At 42.9% G+C, this 16,759-nt stretch overlaps 1 protein-coding gene across 17 annotated transcripts in view; it reads right to left on the bottom strand.

The window, feature by feature from the left end:
* Positions 1-16,759, bottom strand: part of ltbp1 (latent transforming growth factor beta binding protein 1) — a 198,190-nt gene that overhangs the window by 48,200 nt on the left and 133,231 nt on the right. For 9 of the 17 annotated variants that reach the window (XM_085800887.1, XM_085800889.1, XM_085800884.1 and 6 more), the window contains exons 9-11: positions 16,634-16,693; positions 12,555-12,677; positions 1,635-1,802 (exon numbers count right to left, since the gene is read on the bottom strand). In XM_085800887.1, the coding sequence (XP_085657013.1) occupies positions 1,635-1,802; positions 12,555-12,677; positions 16,634-16,693 (351 nt within the window). The remainder of the gene's footprint in view (positions 1-1,634; positions 1,803-12,554; positions 12,678-16,633; positions 16,694-16,759) is intronic. The other 8 variants (XM_085800895.1, XM_085800894.1, XM_085800897.1 and 5 more) reach the window with 1 other exon arrangement.

Here is a 16,759-nt window from a genome sequence, read left to right as displayed (position 1 = left end):
AGCGTCGCCCGCTGTGATTGACACAGCACGTTGGCCAATCAGGGACCGACTGGTGCAAAGCCCAGTCACTACACCGACTTGCTGATTGGCTGAATGGGGTTGTCTGTCAACGCTACTACCAAAGATATTAAACCGTCTACGACTACTACTACTACTGCTACTACTCCCGCCGAGCTCCCGCCCACCCCAAACGCTTGCAGGGGGGATGAGGCCAGACTCTCCCGAGAAATGAAATGAAATGCATTTCCGCGAGAGGCTGGTTTACGAGGCTAATGGCAATGGGACAATTTGCCAAAATGTTCCCTATCCTATCCCTTTAACCTTTCTCATCTTTCTCTGATGTGGTGCACCAACAGAAGCTGAAGGCTCTAGAATCAAGGTGATGGAGTCACACCAACGGTACCGTTCATCATCGCTGGACACTCATATCAACAACTACTGTATATTCAGCACTGAGAGACAACAACAGCACAGTGAAGCCAAATCTGATAGTAGTTGTGTCCTGACTCAGGCGGCGCATCCTCTAGGTGTGACCCTCTGTAGCTGCCATAGATCAACGAAGGCTGAACTGAAATGAAACATTCTGGTCCATGGAGGATTTTGCCTGTGCGTCACCAGCGGTGCCCGCCCTTACCGTAGTGTCTTAAATGCAGCTTCTATCGCCTAGCAACCTTGACAACAAGTGATTTTTCTGAGGTTTTAAAGGGATACGCCAACATTTTTTTTTCGTGTCTTGCCTCACTCCTGAGTCCATGACCAGCAGATAGACACCATCCTTTCAACTGTGCGTGCAGTAACAAGGGAGATACGAGCAGAGCTGGCGCACCGCTAATTAGCTTAGCTCAAACGCTGGAAGTGCATAGGTAGTGTTAACCTGCCTCCACCTAAAGTCATCAGAGAATCTAAATTAAAAAAAAGTGAAAATGAGCAGCAGCACAAACTGTGCACAGTGCGACTGATGAGAATATTGACGTGCGGTTTTACGCCGGGAGAGAAGACTTCCTCATTCGGATGTGCTCTCATTTCGTGATGAGGACCGTTGCACTGTTGAGAAGCGTTCCAATATTCTCCGGTGCCGGTTCTCGTTATGGTCCGTGAACACATAGAACCGCTACAAAACCAGTAGAAAGTGGATTTTTCATAATATGGGCCCTTTAATGGACCAGTATCTGTGCATTTACCTTTACTTTGGTGCACATCTGCTGATATGGTTCTGACATAATCTTTTTTGGAAAGTGACGGTATTTAGGAATCTTTACGATCAATTAATTGTGGCGTTTAATACTGATGATTATTTCTATATTGCAACTTCTGAGAATATTATCCCATGACAGAATATTTGTTTGTGTTAATGTGGTCATTATACAAAATTAATTCACAAAACAACCATTTAATGTGTCCCTGCTCATCCACAAATGTACCAGTGTACCAAACAGACAGATCCTCACACGACGGTGAGATTACAGCTTGTTCCTTTGATCCTCTGAACCTCAGCTCTCAGATCTTAGAGTTAGTGTTTGCTATGATGTTCTCTTCACACAAGTGAGAAAGAAAGAGCGTGGGCCCTTTAGCTCTCACTCACACCACTTTTAAATGTCTGACAAGGTGGCGGGGGTGGGGGTGGGGGGGCTTACCTGTTCCTGGAGAGGGGCATTTGTCACAACGAGGGCCCCAGGCTTTGCCCACACTGCAGCAGCAGAGCTGTTTGCTCAGCTGGGCAGAAACCGGGTGCAAACACTGCCTCCCTGAGCTGACCAAACGGAAGCAAGCGCCCTTCTCCTCTTGGATGGCAGGCGTGTTGGCTGAAGAGGAGCGCGGGAGGTGCACAGAGAGGAGGAGGGGGGAGGAGGAGGCGGAGGAAGTGGTGCACCAGAGTGTAGGAGACGCATACATGTGGGAAAGAGAGGACAGAGAGTGGAGAAATAAAGAGGTCCCCTTCACCAGAGCAACACCTGCACACACCTGTACCTGCTTCTACAACAACACCAGGGTGCATAGAGAAAAATACATATTGAACAGTGAGAGGTCAGGCAGCACAACTACATTTAAATAATAAAAGCAGAAATACATTCAAAACACAACAAAAGCACAGACAACATGTGTTCATGCCAGTTCATGCACTACTACAGTCAAGCGCTGGCTCAGGTTCAGGCATGCAGCAGAGTACCTGCAGGAAATCCACTGGATTTCTAATTTGGTCAGTCAACATCAGGACTGACTGTAATAAAAGACTTTAAAGGATAGTTCAACATTTTGGCAAATTCGCCCATTGCCATAATCTCTATAGTTATAGCGGTAGGGTTGTTACCTTTAATTGTCGGTGCAAGCTATTTTTTGATCAGCGGGGCAGAGATACAAGCTGCTCAGCTAACACTACGGAGGCTAATGGTATTTCCAGGAATTCCTTCGTCAAACTCATCAAATACACGATCCAACAACTCCAAAACACTCTGGTGGACAAGTTGTGACCTGCACATTCACCACGCTATGAGATAATAACATATGATTATGTAGCATTACGACACATGAAGAAAATACTCAGAACTTTGTGCTTTTGAAGTCTCTCCTAGGGCTGGGCGATATGGCCTAAAATCAATATCACGATATATTGTTCAGTTTGCCTCGATAATGATAAATGGACGATAACTACTCTAACCCCCCCCCGCCCGCGGATAGCATGACTCCCCTAGACCTATTTATTGCTATATATATATATATATATATATATATATATATATATATATATTTTTTTTTTTTGCTATAACTGCTGTATTTACAGAGGTGCCACTTTAAAACTATACACTGTCTGAAAATATGTTAAGAAAATACAAATAAAATACTTTTAGTTGTTTAGAGTTATTGAACAACTGATAAGCACACAGGCTACAACATTTCTTTTTGGAACAAGCTGATCTTCCTCCTCAACCAGATGACTACCTCAGCAGCCCCAGGCTTCAACTTTTGAACGTTTTCGCTACATTTAGTTGTGGCTGCCGCTGCTTCTTAATTATCGCCGCCAATATTTCATAATGGGGTCGGAGCAGACGCACAGTAATAATCTACCGTCACTTTGTAAACTTCTTCAAGTGCCTCGACCCGCTGGACGGCGCTGATCTGTTTATCAATAAAGAACGTCAGCGTGGTTATTTCAGCACATACATTTAACGCCACATGTCCGTTTCTGTCTATAATCTCTTGTCACTCCCTTCACGCTGGTCTGTTGACAAAATCACGTGACGGTGGCGACCGACGCTGCACGTTTTTAATTGGACATTTCAGCGAGGTGTTTTCTCATTGCTCTTGTGTGTGTGTGTCATTAACTCAGGTGAAAAAATAACAACAGTGTCAGTACAGATGAGCGCTCGCCGCGCTGCTGCCGGTGTCACCGGCTCTGTCCCCTCCTGTTACAGACTGGATGGGTGCAGTCACGTGACTACACACGCTGAACACGGAGTACGGCTCTTAAAGGGACATGCACACAGCCTACCTACACACACAGCCAAAAAAGACAAAAACGACTTTTATTTTGTTTCTTTTTTTTTCTTCTTTTTTTAAAACCGAATTTACCGACCTGGGCAAAATGACGTCGGTTATCGTCGTAAATTTCGATATCGATAAATTTTCAGTTTATCGCCCAGCCCTAGTCTCTCCACTGAGCAGCCACGTCTGGGATGTAGTTCCGGCTACGCATTTACCTCTAAAACAACTCTGTCTGGTAACGTTCTGTTATTATCTCATAGCGTGGTGAATGTGCAGGTCACAACTTGTCCACCAGAGCGTTTTGGAGTTGTTGGATTGTGTATTTGATGAGATTGATGAGGGAAACCCAGAAATACCATTAGCCTCCGTAGCGTTAGCTGAGCAACTTGTATCTCTGCCCCACCGATCGAAAAACTGCTTGCACCGACAATTAGAGGTAACAAACCTACTGCTATGACTATGGGGATTATGGCAATGGGCAAATTTGCCAAAATGTTGAAATATCCCTTTAAGCCACACAAGCACCTGGTTTCTGGTTATTAATCCTTGTACTGTATGTAAAGTTCAGTGAATCGACAAACACTGCTGTGGTTATGCAACAAATTCAGATGCATCCACGCTGTGTTAATCTCTTTACAGTCAGTGTGTAATGTGGTGTCGGTGGAGAGAATTAGCATCATGTGTTTAGCAGACAGAGCCTGTTAGCTTAGCGAGCTAACAGACAACAACTAAAGGGGGCATCCACACTGACACTAGGGTGAACGACTGAACACACGGTGTCAGGTGTCCATGGTGCTGCATTCAGTGGACACAGTGGACATGAACAGCAGAATAAAGTGAGTCTAACAATTCAGTCACTCACATGTGGAACTGTTCAACACTACTCATCCCTGAACTGTGAATATACAGGTGCATCTCAATAAATCAGAGTATCATGGAGAAGTCAATTTCCAGTAGTTCAAGTCAAACAGCCCCAAGCAAATACTGAGTGCATAGAGATGGACATACTATTCAAAACACCAACATTTCCATATTAAAAATACTTTTTTAAATTGGTCTTTGAGATACTACATTTTAGGTCCTTATTAAATGTAAGCCATAATCATTATAATTAAAAGAAATTAAATAAATAAAGACATAAAATGTTTCATTCTGTGTGTAATGGATCTATGTGATGTATTAATTTCACTTTTTGAATTTAATTGCTGACATAAATAAACTTTTCCATGATATTAAAATTTATTGAGATGCACCAGTACAACATTTTAGAGCGGTCACACTGGTAATTTCTCCCTCTTCTGTTCCTTATGCTAAACTAGGCTAATTTTTTTATTATTATTGTTGCTGTGCCTTTATGACTAGAAGCCATGTTTCCATCATTCCTATAATATCTGTATTTGTATCCACATAGACATAAAAGTCAATGAGTCCGGGGAAAGACATAAAAACCAGGAGACTTCCTACAGAGGACCAGGAGGACCCTCATCACCAAGGTAACAGAGAAATCACTGTTCAGGAAGAAAAGTGTTCCTGCAGCTCTGTGCCAGTCTGTGGAGGGACCGGCTACATGGAGTCAGTCCAGCTGACAGCTGACTGGAGCCCGCTCAGACTGCACTCAGTCCTGAGAGAAAACCTTTCTTTGGTTTGATGAGACAGACATCAAGGTCTTTGAAAAACAGAAACAGAGACAACTTCTGAGAGTTGTCTCTCCTGCTTCAAAGGTTGGTGTCAGGGAGGCACGTTAGATGACAGGTCATAAAATCTAATCCATTCCCAGTATGCATAGTTGGGTAAAAGGACCTGCTGAGCTGAGCCACAAGCAGCTACAACTATTGAAGTCATGGTGGTTTTAGTAAGAACCTCTTCCTCTGATCCACTCAACAACTGTGGTGACACAAAGAGTTTTCCACTAACTTGGTGACAAATGCTTTCCAGTTCACAGTAAAATTCTCCTTATGGTTTACTAGCAAAAGGCTTCGAATGTGAATTAGTCTAATATCCTGAAGTGAACAAGCTTCAGGAAGCTCAGTAATCATCTTAAAGGGGACCTATTATGGAAATATCACTTTTTGAAGGCTCTTGTTTATCTTGCCATCCGGCCCCCAAAACGCTCCCTGGGTTGAAATCCACATGGTTTTACGAGCTGTTCCCTCAGTTGTCTTCCAGTGAAGTGACTAGGTTTCGAATTTGCATAATACCATCCCTACCTGGTACCAGTAGACGGGGTGGGGCGGGGCAAGCAGTGGTGGTCAGACCATAAGTGTCACAGGACTAACTTGTGGCCAACAGTACAGTGTTTGCTGGCCAAGCAGCTAACTATCAGACAGGTTTATTAAAAGTCTTTGTAGTGTCGACACCAAATAAAATGGGTTGTGCAGCTACCAGGCTATGACAGCTTCATCTGTTCAGTCCCTCAGAGGTCAACACTGAGGAAGGCATATGAACTGATAACCTCACTCTGCAGTATGGATGTTTTGATAATCAAACTTTTTTTAATCTTACTATATGAACATTTAGTTATGATGGTGAATTAAGGGTGAATGACAGACACAAGCGAAAAGAGCATGGTGAATATCGATCTTAATTGACCAAAATCATTTTATAGACGAGGTTTTGTATTCAAATTATCTTCATATTATGTTTCCTCACATAATTTACTTGATGTTGTCACATTCCAGTGAAAAGCACGTAGTGTTATGGCGCTTTTCCACTAGCGCGGCACGGCACGCTTTTTTTGCTTTTCCACTAGCCCTAGTACCTGGTACCAGGTACTATTATAGTACCACCTCGGCCCTGGTTCCAAGCGAGCCGCAGCGATATTAAAACGTGACGTTAGCCGACTGCCCTCCACTGATTGGACAGAGCGTCGTCACTGGAAGAGTGCGAGCGCTACGTCCGACATGAGAATCAAACCCGGAAATTTCAAAAACAGAGCGGCAACAGCGCCAGCTGATCTGTACCAAGACTGTAGTTATTCCTTTTTTTGTTTGGAGCTGATGAGTGGATCAAAAAGCGAGGCGGAAGATTTGGCCCCGCGATCGCCTCCACGATCACCCCCGTGCCGGCCCAGCCCCTGCTGAGGTACTAGAAGAACTCAGCGCCATTGGTTTGTCTCTTCACCTGTCACCTGTCCAGCTCAGTGCTGTTAAACCAGAAACACTGAGGCTAGGGGAGGGAAGAATGAGCTGCAGCCCAAAAAATGTAAACTTTAAACTTTCAGTCTCAGTGTAACTAATGCAGTGTTTTTCAACCTTGGGATCGGGACCCCACGTGGGGTCGCCTGCAATTCAAATGGAGTCGCCTGAAATGTCTAGTAATTGATACTTTTTTTTTTTAACTAATTATAATTCTTTTTAAAATGTGATTAAAAACACCACACAAAATCTTAAACAACTGTATCACTTTCTTGAATATAAATTGAGTTCAAATAAAATGTAGCATATCTTGACTGACAGACTGCATATGATTGTGGGGTCGCCAGAAATTTGTGATGTGTCAAAATGGGGTCACGAGCCAAAAAAGGTTGGGAACTACTGAACTAATGTCATTTGAAGCATTCTGCATAAAACACTATGTATTTAAAAACTTTGTATTAGGAACAATGAACCACAGTTCTGTAAGAGTCGATAGCCTACTGGTTGGCTCAGCTAGCTCGTAGTGATAAGCTCTTTTAGGAGTGAGACTTTTGCTGAAATATACTTTACACTTCATGTTTTATATATATATTTATAAAAGATTAAGAAATATTAGAGACAGGAAATCAGGAGAGCGAGAGGGGGGGATGACATGCAGCACAGGGCTGTGATCAGGTCTGTGCCTACATGGGCTGTGTGAGCCACCGCTGCACCTCCCACATGATGTTTTTACAGTGTACTAAACTTTACCCTCTACATCAGGGGTAGGCAACCTTTGTGACATGGAGTGCCAATTTGAAATTTTCTTGTCAATGAGTGTGCCACTACAATAAAACAATGTGACACAAAATACAAAAACAACATGCCCGACCCAGTTATGTTGTTTTTGTAGATAAAATCATTTAAGATAGCCTACTTCTAATCATATTTTGAAGATATTTTCCCATTATTCACAACACTGCTTTTCAGAAACTTAGCCTATTATATTATATTGCAGTGGGAGGAAAATGCTGAAACAGAGAGTGCATCCAGAATATCAGTCAGAATGAAACAGTCACAACATTTCACAGACCCGGCTGGACAATCTGGACACTGTGAGTGACAAACAAGCAGCCAATCATTTAACAGCTGTGTAGTTGGGTTGCAGCGTCATCGCCAGGTTTATTGATAACAGCTGGTGTGAGAACGTGAGGCTGAAGGAGAGGAAATTAAAAGGGGGCACGTAGCTCGTCGGTACGGTAACGGTAACAGTGCGTCTGGCCCGACAATAAATAAATAATATAATAATAATAATAAAGCAGCGGCGGCGTTAATGACGCAGCGTCAGGCCGCTCACCATCACTGAAACTCTATGGCGAGTGGATTGTGCCACGGTTACCCAGCCAAAGGAGACTGTCGTGTGGAATTGACGTCTGAACTACGTCGCCTCACCATACGCCGTCGCCATCCCCGTCGCCGCGCCCCCCTCCCCCTCCCCCCCCCCTCCTCCTCCCCACCACACACACACACACACACACACCTGCAGTTTGTAAAAAGTAGCTACTACTGCCTAAGCTGCACAAAGCAGCTCTCAGCTTTATGATCTGTGCGCGTTCACATCAAAGGAGGCGTTTAGCGTCATATGATTCAACTTCCGCACGAAATGGATCCACAACGGGCTGATTTCAGCCAAGAGGAGTGCAATTGTTTTAATGGATGAGCGATATAAAAAAAAAAAAACACTATCGCAGCCTGAAGCAACAGTGTTGCTGCAAATATGACAAGAGAGGAGGCTGCTTTTAATTTTTCTGACAGCTCTTGCGCTACTTTTAAATATGAAGCTTTATCCATTTAAACTAGCCTAAATAAACTAGAGCAACATCAACTGTCATTTTAAACTGTGTTTTATATTGTTAAATATTTCACTGATCGCAATTATAACGTGAGTGTGTGTTTTATTGGAAGCGAGGCTGGATAGGTTACAGTGAGGTTTTTTTTAGGTGCTGCAGCTACAAGCAAATCTCATAAACAAAGACCTTTTTAAATGTGAAAACAGCGAAGACTTATTCAAGATTTGCGTTTGGGCAACACTGAAATATAACAGGCGAAACATCGGAATTAATTTATTCACGGCCACATTAAGTGAAATTATTAACTTTACCGATTATCCATCTGATTATCCGTCCTGCTGCAAGCGAACAACTTCTATCAGTGGTGACTGTATATAAAAGTAAAATATAGGCTATAGTAATGACCTCCTGACGCTCAGCTCAACGGGTGAGGAGAACAACTGTAGGCAGAGACGCTCAGAGAAAGTCAACAGCAGCGGATCAGCTGATCTCTCCCTCTGTACAAACGCTCCGTTCTGATCCAGCTCCACTGGACTTTCAAAGTAAAGGTGACACAGCTGTAAATTAGTTAAATGGTGAAACAGTGGCGCCTTTATATCCGATTTTATGATTAAACTCTGAACATAACCTGGTCGGGACCAGGTTATGAGCTAAGCATAAGTTACCTGTGGACCTGTAGTTTATAGCCTATCTACAGTCACACAGTATGTTAACAGACAGGCATCTATGGGACGCTTTTAGCTATTTCATTTAAAACAAATCAGCTCAGCAAAGATGGGAAATAATATCTAATCATAATTAATTCGAGAATGGACGAGAATTAATGCACGTGAGTCTGGCCGCAATAGCGGATCAGATCGGACCATCAGGTCTTTAAGAACTGTAGCAGGAATTAAGCACTTTGAGAGGTTTTGTTCATTCACTAGAACTTGTAGAAAACAGACCCGGCTTCTAATTGAGACCGGCTTTTATTTGCTGAAACCTGGAGACAGACCTGACCCAGTGCAACCGGCATCTCCAGACCTTTTTTTTTTTTTTTCTTCTTTTTGAGAATTTACAGTAGGCTACATATGATGGTCTGGGAGACGCTGTGCACTACTGTAGGGGGATGAGAAGGCTCGTGGTTCAAATGATACTTGATCTAAAGAAGCTCTGTCTGACCAGATGGGGGGGCAACGAAAAAAGAGAGGGGGGGGGGGGGTTACAATAGCCTATCCTCCAGTCTTTAGCCGGTCACTGCGGAGCTTCATTTAAAAAAAAAAAAAAAAAGCGCTGGTCACAGTGGAGCTGAGAAGAGCGGAGTTGCACTGCTGCAGCTGATCAGCTGACATGTGGTCAAGACACAGACTTGTCCAGGACTTCAACCTCAGAGCTTTCTGTCTTCAGACTGTCCTGACCTGTCCCTGGACATCACACAGGGACAAATCACTTTATGCTGTGATTTAAGTAGGCTATTAAATACAGTAGGCTAATCATCATAATAGTGTAGGCTACTGGCAGGAAAGACCATTTCTATTCTCACTGTTCTCAGGTCAAATATGCTTAATTTCGATTAATTAGCCTAATTACAAAGCCTCTAATTAATTAGATTAAATCAGTCCAGGCCCTATAATATTGTCCTATAATTCCTACTGACGACGGCGTAGTAGCGACGACGTGTGTTTCACACGTCAATGGTGGCGACGTTAGTTTCACACGTCTGTGGTGACGACGTACTTAGTTCAGACGTCCAGAGCAGGCGTAAATTTGTTGGTAATTCTAACATACGCCGCCGTCACGTTGCCGCCGTCACACGTTCCTTCAGTGCACTCGCCGTGACGTTGCCGCCGGTCTCTCATCTGCTGTCCCATCCACTCCCATTCAAAAATCCACACGTTCTGACGGCGACGGGAGGGGAGGTTGCTCCTTCTCCTTCTCCTGGTAATCCTTGATTTGGCACAATCCACTCGCCATAAAACGCTTGATTGAATCTCTGATTAAATACGCCGAGCCGCGGGCGTCTTGCATGCCCCGCAGCAGCGACCCTGGGTTCGATTCCACCAGTGACGTGCGGTGACCTCTAGGACAGGGGAGGCAGGCAGATCACAGACGACGGGGGACGGGGGTATTCGGCAAATCAGCTTATCACGCAAGAAAGTCACAACAAACAGGTTTTGCACAATGATTTGCAAAATGTGTGCAACACCTTCTCATCACAATCCACGCCATCTAACGTTACAGTAACTTACACACATCAGCTGTTATTAAAACACAACTCATCAATAACAGGATCGCGACAATGGACCAGGACCACCACTCACATTACACAACAAACCATTAATAATTAATCCACACTCAAACCGAAGCAACAATAATGTTAACTGTACTCAACAAGCTGTTATTACAAGGTTTACAACAGAAATGACAGACAACCTGGGCCGTGTGTGTGTGTGTGCGTGTATAAGAAAGAAAGGGAGGGAGGGAGAAAAAGTAGGTAAAACCTGCTAGCTGTTAGCTGTTAGCTACCGTAGCTCAGGCGTCGGTCTCCCGTCAGGTAAAAGCTGCTTAAAAGCTTATTCCTCAAATGAAGCTCATGAAGTTGTTGTTGAGGCTCTCCGGTACAGTTATCCATCACTGCTGTTGAATTAGCCGCTAAACTGCTGGAAGCTAAAACCGAGGGGGCGTCTGTTTGTTTACAATTCATGAAAGCAACGTGAACGTACGTGCCGCTCACACTCAGTAGAGTTACGCCAAAGGAGGCAGTGCAGCCTCAGCCTCCCTCCCCCTCCCTTGTCTCGCTCCAGCTCTCCTTTCAAAATAAAATGCGCAGAAAGCCCGGGGAAAAAAAAACTCTGACCCGTGAGCTGGTAGCGGTGTGCCAGCGTGCCAATGATTATGCCGCCGCGTGCCTAGGGTTGCCGACCCCTGCTCTACATTGTTGAAATGTTTGACTTGGATTATTTATATGTGAAAACAGGCAACAAACATATTACAAAAAATAACATTTCCCTTCCAGAAATGGCTGCCACCTTTAGTTTTCCAGTGGCTAACATGTTTTTAAAGGGACAACAAGGAGTTTTGGAAAAGCGAAGCGTTTTCACACTACATTTATGAGCCTCCGCGCACCGTGAAATTCTTTGACCGGCGCAAGACAGACTCATGTTTTCATTCATCAATAATTAAAGTCAGAGGTTGGAAGACGATCACATACCGTCGTAGTTCCGACCATAAACGGTGATTCGGCGGCGTTATTCTCATGACTCGCCACGAAACCGAAAGTAAGGAAACGCTGGTCGGCTCGCCCAGCATTTCCACCACCACGAATAATAACAAAATAACGATAGAGACAAAACGATATATTTATCGAAAATGGGCCCATTAACAAGTGTGGGTAACGTAGATTCATCCACATTAATCATTTTTCGTTCTGCCGATGGAGAAACTCCTCGTTGTCCCTTTAAGTCTTGTTTTTGTTTTATACATAGCACTTTGAGAAAGTTTTAGTGGGTTAGTGGGATAAGAATAATGCTTATGTCAATATCCCACATCCTTACTCTGTCTTTTTATGATTTCAATCTATGAATTTTTTGTACCTTATTTCTATTGTCTCTATTTGTTGATCACTTTGTTCTTTATCTCTTAATTTTTTCTAATTTTTGCCTATTTTGCTCATATAATGTTGATTATGTATGCACTTTATATCAGACACACACACACACACACAGACAAACACACGCTCACAGCCTGTCCGAGACCCTCCCTCCTGTTGCGTCTGCTCTGTGCCACATGCTCGGGTGGGAGTCTGAACACCATGCTTTTCTCCATGCACTGTATATCAGCACACACACTGTTGTTTCAGCAGCATTCCTAACAGCTCTTGCCAGCTCGCTTGTACTTCGGAGCAAGTGTAGGGAGAAGTAATGACTGTCCTGTGGTCTGCCATCGGGTGATGGAAAACATCAAACTCACAGAGCAAAGTTTCTGTTACGGGCAGATCGGCACATCACAGACAGGCATGCAAATATAATGCATTAACTTGTGTTTCTGTTCAGTCTGATCCTGAGTCTGATTAATAATGAACAGGGAGAGAGAGACGAGATCAAAGAAACTGATAGAAAATGTTAGATCTTACATATGCATGTGGTGAGTGTGGGGTCGGGGACAAAGCCAGGTTTACACATGCACCTGTAGCTGCCCATGGTGTTCATACAGTTTCCATTGGGACACACTCCCTGCAGCTGGCACTCATCCAGATCTGTGGAGACATGAGAAAACACATGAGTCCACACAGTTCACAGACATGTACACTTCTGTCTAACTACTGGATTGACTTGACACAATATCCGTCTCCCACTGTCGGTCGTTTATTGTGATCAGCTGTTGACTGTGATCAGCAGGCGACCATATATACAATATAACAACAGAGCTACAAATCCGTTCAACAAAGGGTGTAATAATAATCCATCCCACACGGAAAGAACCTAGGTTTGAATATATGTGACATACATAAAATTGGCAGTTTTCATATATACGCATATATGCTATATATATGCAGAGATGGACAGAGTACTCGACCCCACTACCCGAGTAAGAGTACAAATACTACTGGTCAAAATTTACTCCGTTACAAGTAAAAGTAGCTCAGTCAACATGTTACTCGAGTAAGGGTAAAAAAAGTACTTGCTTTTAAAAGGTAAAAGTACATGCTTTTAAATTTACTTTAAAAGTAAGAGTAAGAGTAAATTTCTTATTTTTCACATCAATGAATTACTATATTTTTTTCTAAATGAATTTAAGGACCTTTTAACTCTTGTTTCTGAGAATTAACTCTTTTAGTCTCTCTGCTTTTAGTGGTTAGGGTTTCCTTCTTTGACAAACAGCTTGTGTCCAATAGGATTTTAGAAAAAAAAAAAAAAAAAAAGAGCAGGCCTGAAAGTAACGAGTACATTTCAGCCTTCCTAGAAATTAACTCGAGTAAAAGTAAAAATATTTGTCTTGGAAATGTATTCAAGTAAGAGTAATAAGTACCAAAGAAATCTAATACTCAAGTAAAGTACAAATCCTCTGGATATGTACTTAAGTACAGTACCCAAGTAAATTTACTCCGTTACTGTCCACCACTGTATATATGGTGCATATATGCTGCATACAGGTGCACATATGCACAGATAAACTGAATATATGCTGCAAATATGCACCTATATGCACGATATACATGTATATATAGCATATATGCGTATACATAAAAACAGCCAATTTTATGTATGTCACATATATTCAAACCTATAGGTTCTTTCCGTGTGGGATGTATCAGTTGGTTACATAAGGTCATTTTGGGTGTTTCAGGTCAAATGTTCATATATATATATATATGATATACTATATATTTTTGATACTGCTACCACAGGGCCACCCTTATAAAAGATTTCAATTTTTTTTACAATCACTTACTAATATGTTTAATGCTTTATAAATCATAAACAAGTAATTATAACACACTTCATACAGAGAGAATGAAATCAGAGAACAACAGACCACAGATCAGTGTGAACAGAGGATAAAGAATGAGTGAGCAGTTCACCAGGTAAAGGAAGATCACCAACTGTGTTAAAGCTGGAGAGATAACATCCTGAAGAAGAGACCAGTCATCAACAAGCAGCTGATCAACAGCTGTGATTAGAATGAGGACAGCAAACACTGACGTCAATCTGATCGTTGGATATGATCAGGATTTAGATCTGCCAGTAAAAATCTCTGAGCGTGAAGATGCTGACGGAGGTGAGCTGCTGCTGACTTAACAAACATGTGATGAAGCAGCAGGAACAGAAGCTGATGATGGAGGAAACAGGAACATCAGTAACTAATGAGAGATGAGATCAACAGCACAGAGACATATGGGAGCAGGCAACAGGTCCATGTTGTCCTTTTTATTTACTGTGGTAAAACAGCTTATAAATGTTTTGTAAAGTGTTAACAAGCTCACTGATTACCTAGTTATAAACCATTAATAACTCCTTTATAAGGGCAGTCTGACTGTGCTAAGTGGTTCCACATTTTCTTATTGTCAATGAATGTGTCCTACTAACAAGAATCATGTTTGTGTCATCATCATGAACACACTGTGGCGTCAGTAGAGGAGTCACCCAGAACCATGGACATGATGTCAGTCCATCCAGTAGCAGTAAAGACGGCGGACCAGAGGACGGATCCATCACCACCTTCCATACAGTCAGACTGCTGCTGTGTTTCCTGCCCCGGCCTCTCGCAGCTTCAACTCAAACTGTGAAATGTGTCGGGTTTGAGCGAGTCAGACTCCTCCAGTGAGAACACACTTGGCTCATGTAACAGACTGTGACTCATGTCTCTGTCCCACTGTGGCTTCCAGTTTATAGGTGAAAGGGAGCACAAACTTTTCAGCCAGTATGTTTTAATAGGCTGTTAACAGGTTGGTTGGTCTTTTATTAATGTGTTTCTCTGTCTTCTCCTGTTACTGCAACCCAGAGACTTTTACTGCCACACAGACTTTAGTCAGATCACGGCACGGGACAGAAACCCTGGTCCACCAGGGGACGGGTTGTGTCAGACAGGACGTCACTTAACAATTATATACGTTTCATTCTACATTGACTGTGATGGACCAATCATGATAGATTATGGACCAATTACCGTAATATACAAGAAATTAAGTTTAGCAGATATGCAGTTAAACATCCCATACATCCCTTCAGAGCTGAAGAAGCCAAAGGTATAAAATGATCAATTTGATCAATAGACCTGACTGACATGATATTAGCTTTTTCATTTAAGGGAATGGCTGGAGGGGTGGGGGGGTTGCATGTGGTGACACATCAGTAGCCTACTGTTTAGTGAAGACACAAACAGTTCCGCAACACACTTTATCTCCATTATCAGTCAATGCCAGTGTTGAATGGTACTAGCATCTCTGAGGTTGAGGTTTCCATCATGAGGTTGACTCTAGCTGCTGTAACTGAACTGTCTGGATGACTACAGGATGTGTTGTCACAATGAATTAAGAGTTCTCAATGGGCCTGAAATGTAAAACCCGACCCGGTTGAAGCCCAGGCCTGACGCAGCCCGACTCACTAGAATTCATTCTCAGCCCGAAATCAGCCAAAAAACAACAACAACAAAAAAACCGCCTTGCCTGATGTGTCGTTATTGTGTTCTAATACAGGCACACTTGATAATAATAGTGATGATGACATTCTTCTGTTAGCAGACAATCATCATCAAAATGAACAGCCCTGATTCAGTGCGTTTCACGATAAACAACACACACTAGAGGCCAGCAAGAAGAAAAAAAGGAAGCCCAAGGCCTGAAGCAATTTCTATATGAACAGGTGTGTCTGGGCCAGCCCGGCCCATTCAGAACTCTGAATGGCTCTAGTGACATCATGGGTTTTCTTGTGTGGATTTGCGATATAGGATAGGAGAGATTTGCGGAACATCCAGCTTCAGCAAATGTTATCAAACTATACAAAGACTGTAATAAACATTATTCCTGCTTCTTCTTTTTCCCCTTTTACAAAGTATTTTATAAAATAACACATGAACATGGGGTGTCTTCTGTTATAATAATACAATAAAATAAGTAATTAATCAAGTACATCTTGATATAGAAAGAATACATTTTCCATTGCTTCTACCTGCTTCTTATTATTGTCAGTACGTTAGCAGCTCCGTGGTTTGCACCAAGCACTGCTCTGCCTCAAAATGCTGACTAGAGTGAAGGAAGACATTAGTGCAAAATGGTGTTCTGAGTTTAGGCTAACGTGAGCCTACAAACCACAACCATGGTAAACGCTGTGTGGCTCAGTGTGACTGGCTGTAGCTTCACAGGTGAGTTAGTTCAGATGAGTGCCACATGGGGCTCGAACTTCGTGGTGCAACGCAGGGTGGCGCAGCGCGGCGCAGTGGTAATTTCGTCCAGCGCATCAACTGTGTAGAGAATTTGGTAATTTGGTAGACGACAGGGTGCTGGTCTATGAAATTAGAGCCCATGGTGTTCTGAACCAAGTTAAAGACATTTCACTGAAAACAACAAACTAAACCTCCCGGTGGCTCTAGAGAGGGGTCATCAAAATTAGAGGTAGTGGGGTTTATCATCTGAGGACCATGGATGTCTGTGTCACATTGCACACAATCCACCTGTAACTTGTTGAGATATGCAGGAAACAGCAGCGCTCCTACCTTGGCAGTGAGAGCTGTTGACCCTCCTGTAGCCCTGAGGACAGTCGATCAGAGGGATGGCTGAAGACACAATCATGAAGACAGACACAGAGAGACATGTGAGACATTTCATTTCAAAGTTCAAGC

Source organism: Trachurus japonicus, chromosome 15, assembly GCF_045865225.1.
Source record: "Trachurus japonicus isolate A0001 chromosome 15, Traja_1.0".
NCBI lineage: Eukaryota > Metazoa > Chordata > Actinopteri > Carangiformes > Carangidae > Trachurus > Trachurus japonicus.
Note: the sequence above shows the minus strand (reverse complement) of the source record. Positions and strands in the feature narration are given on the sequence as shown.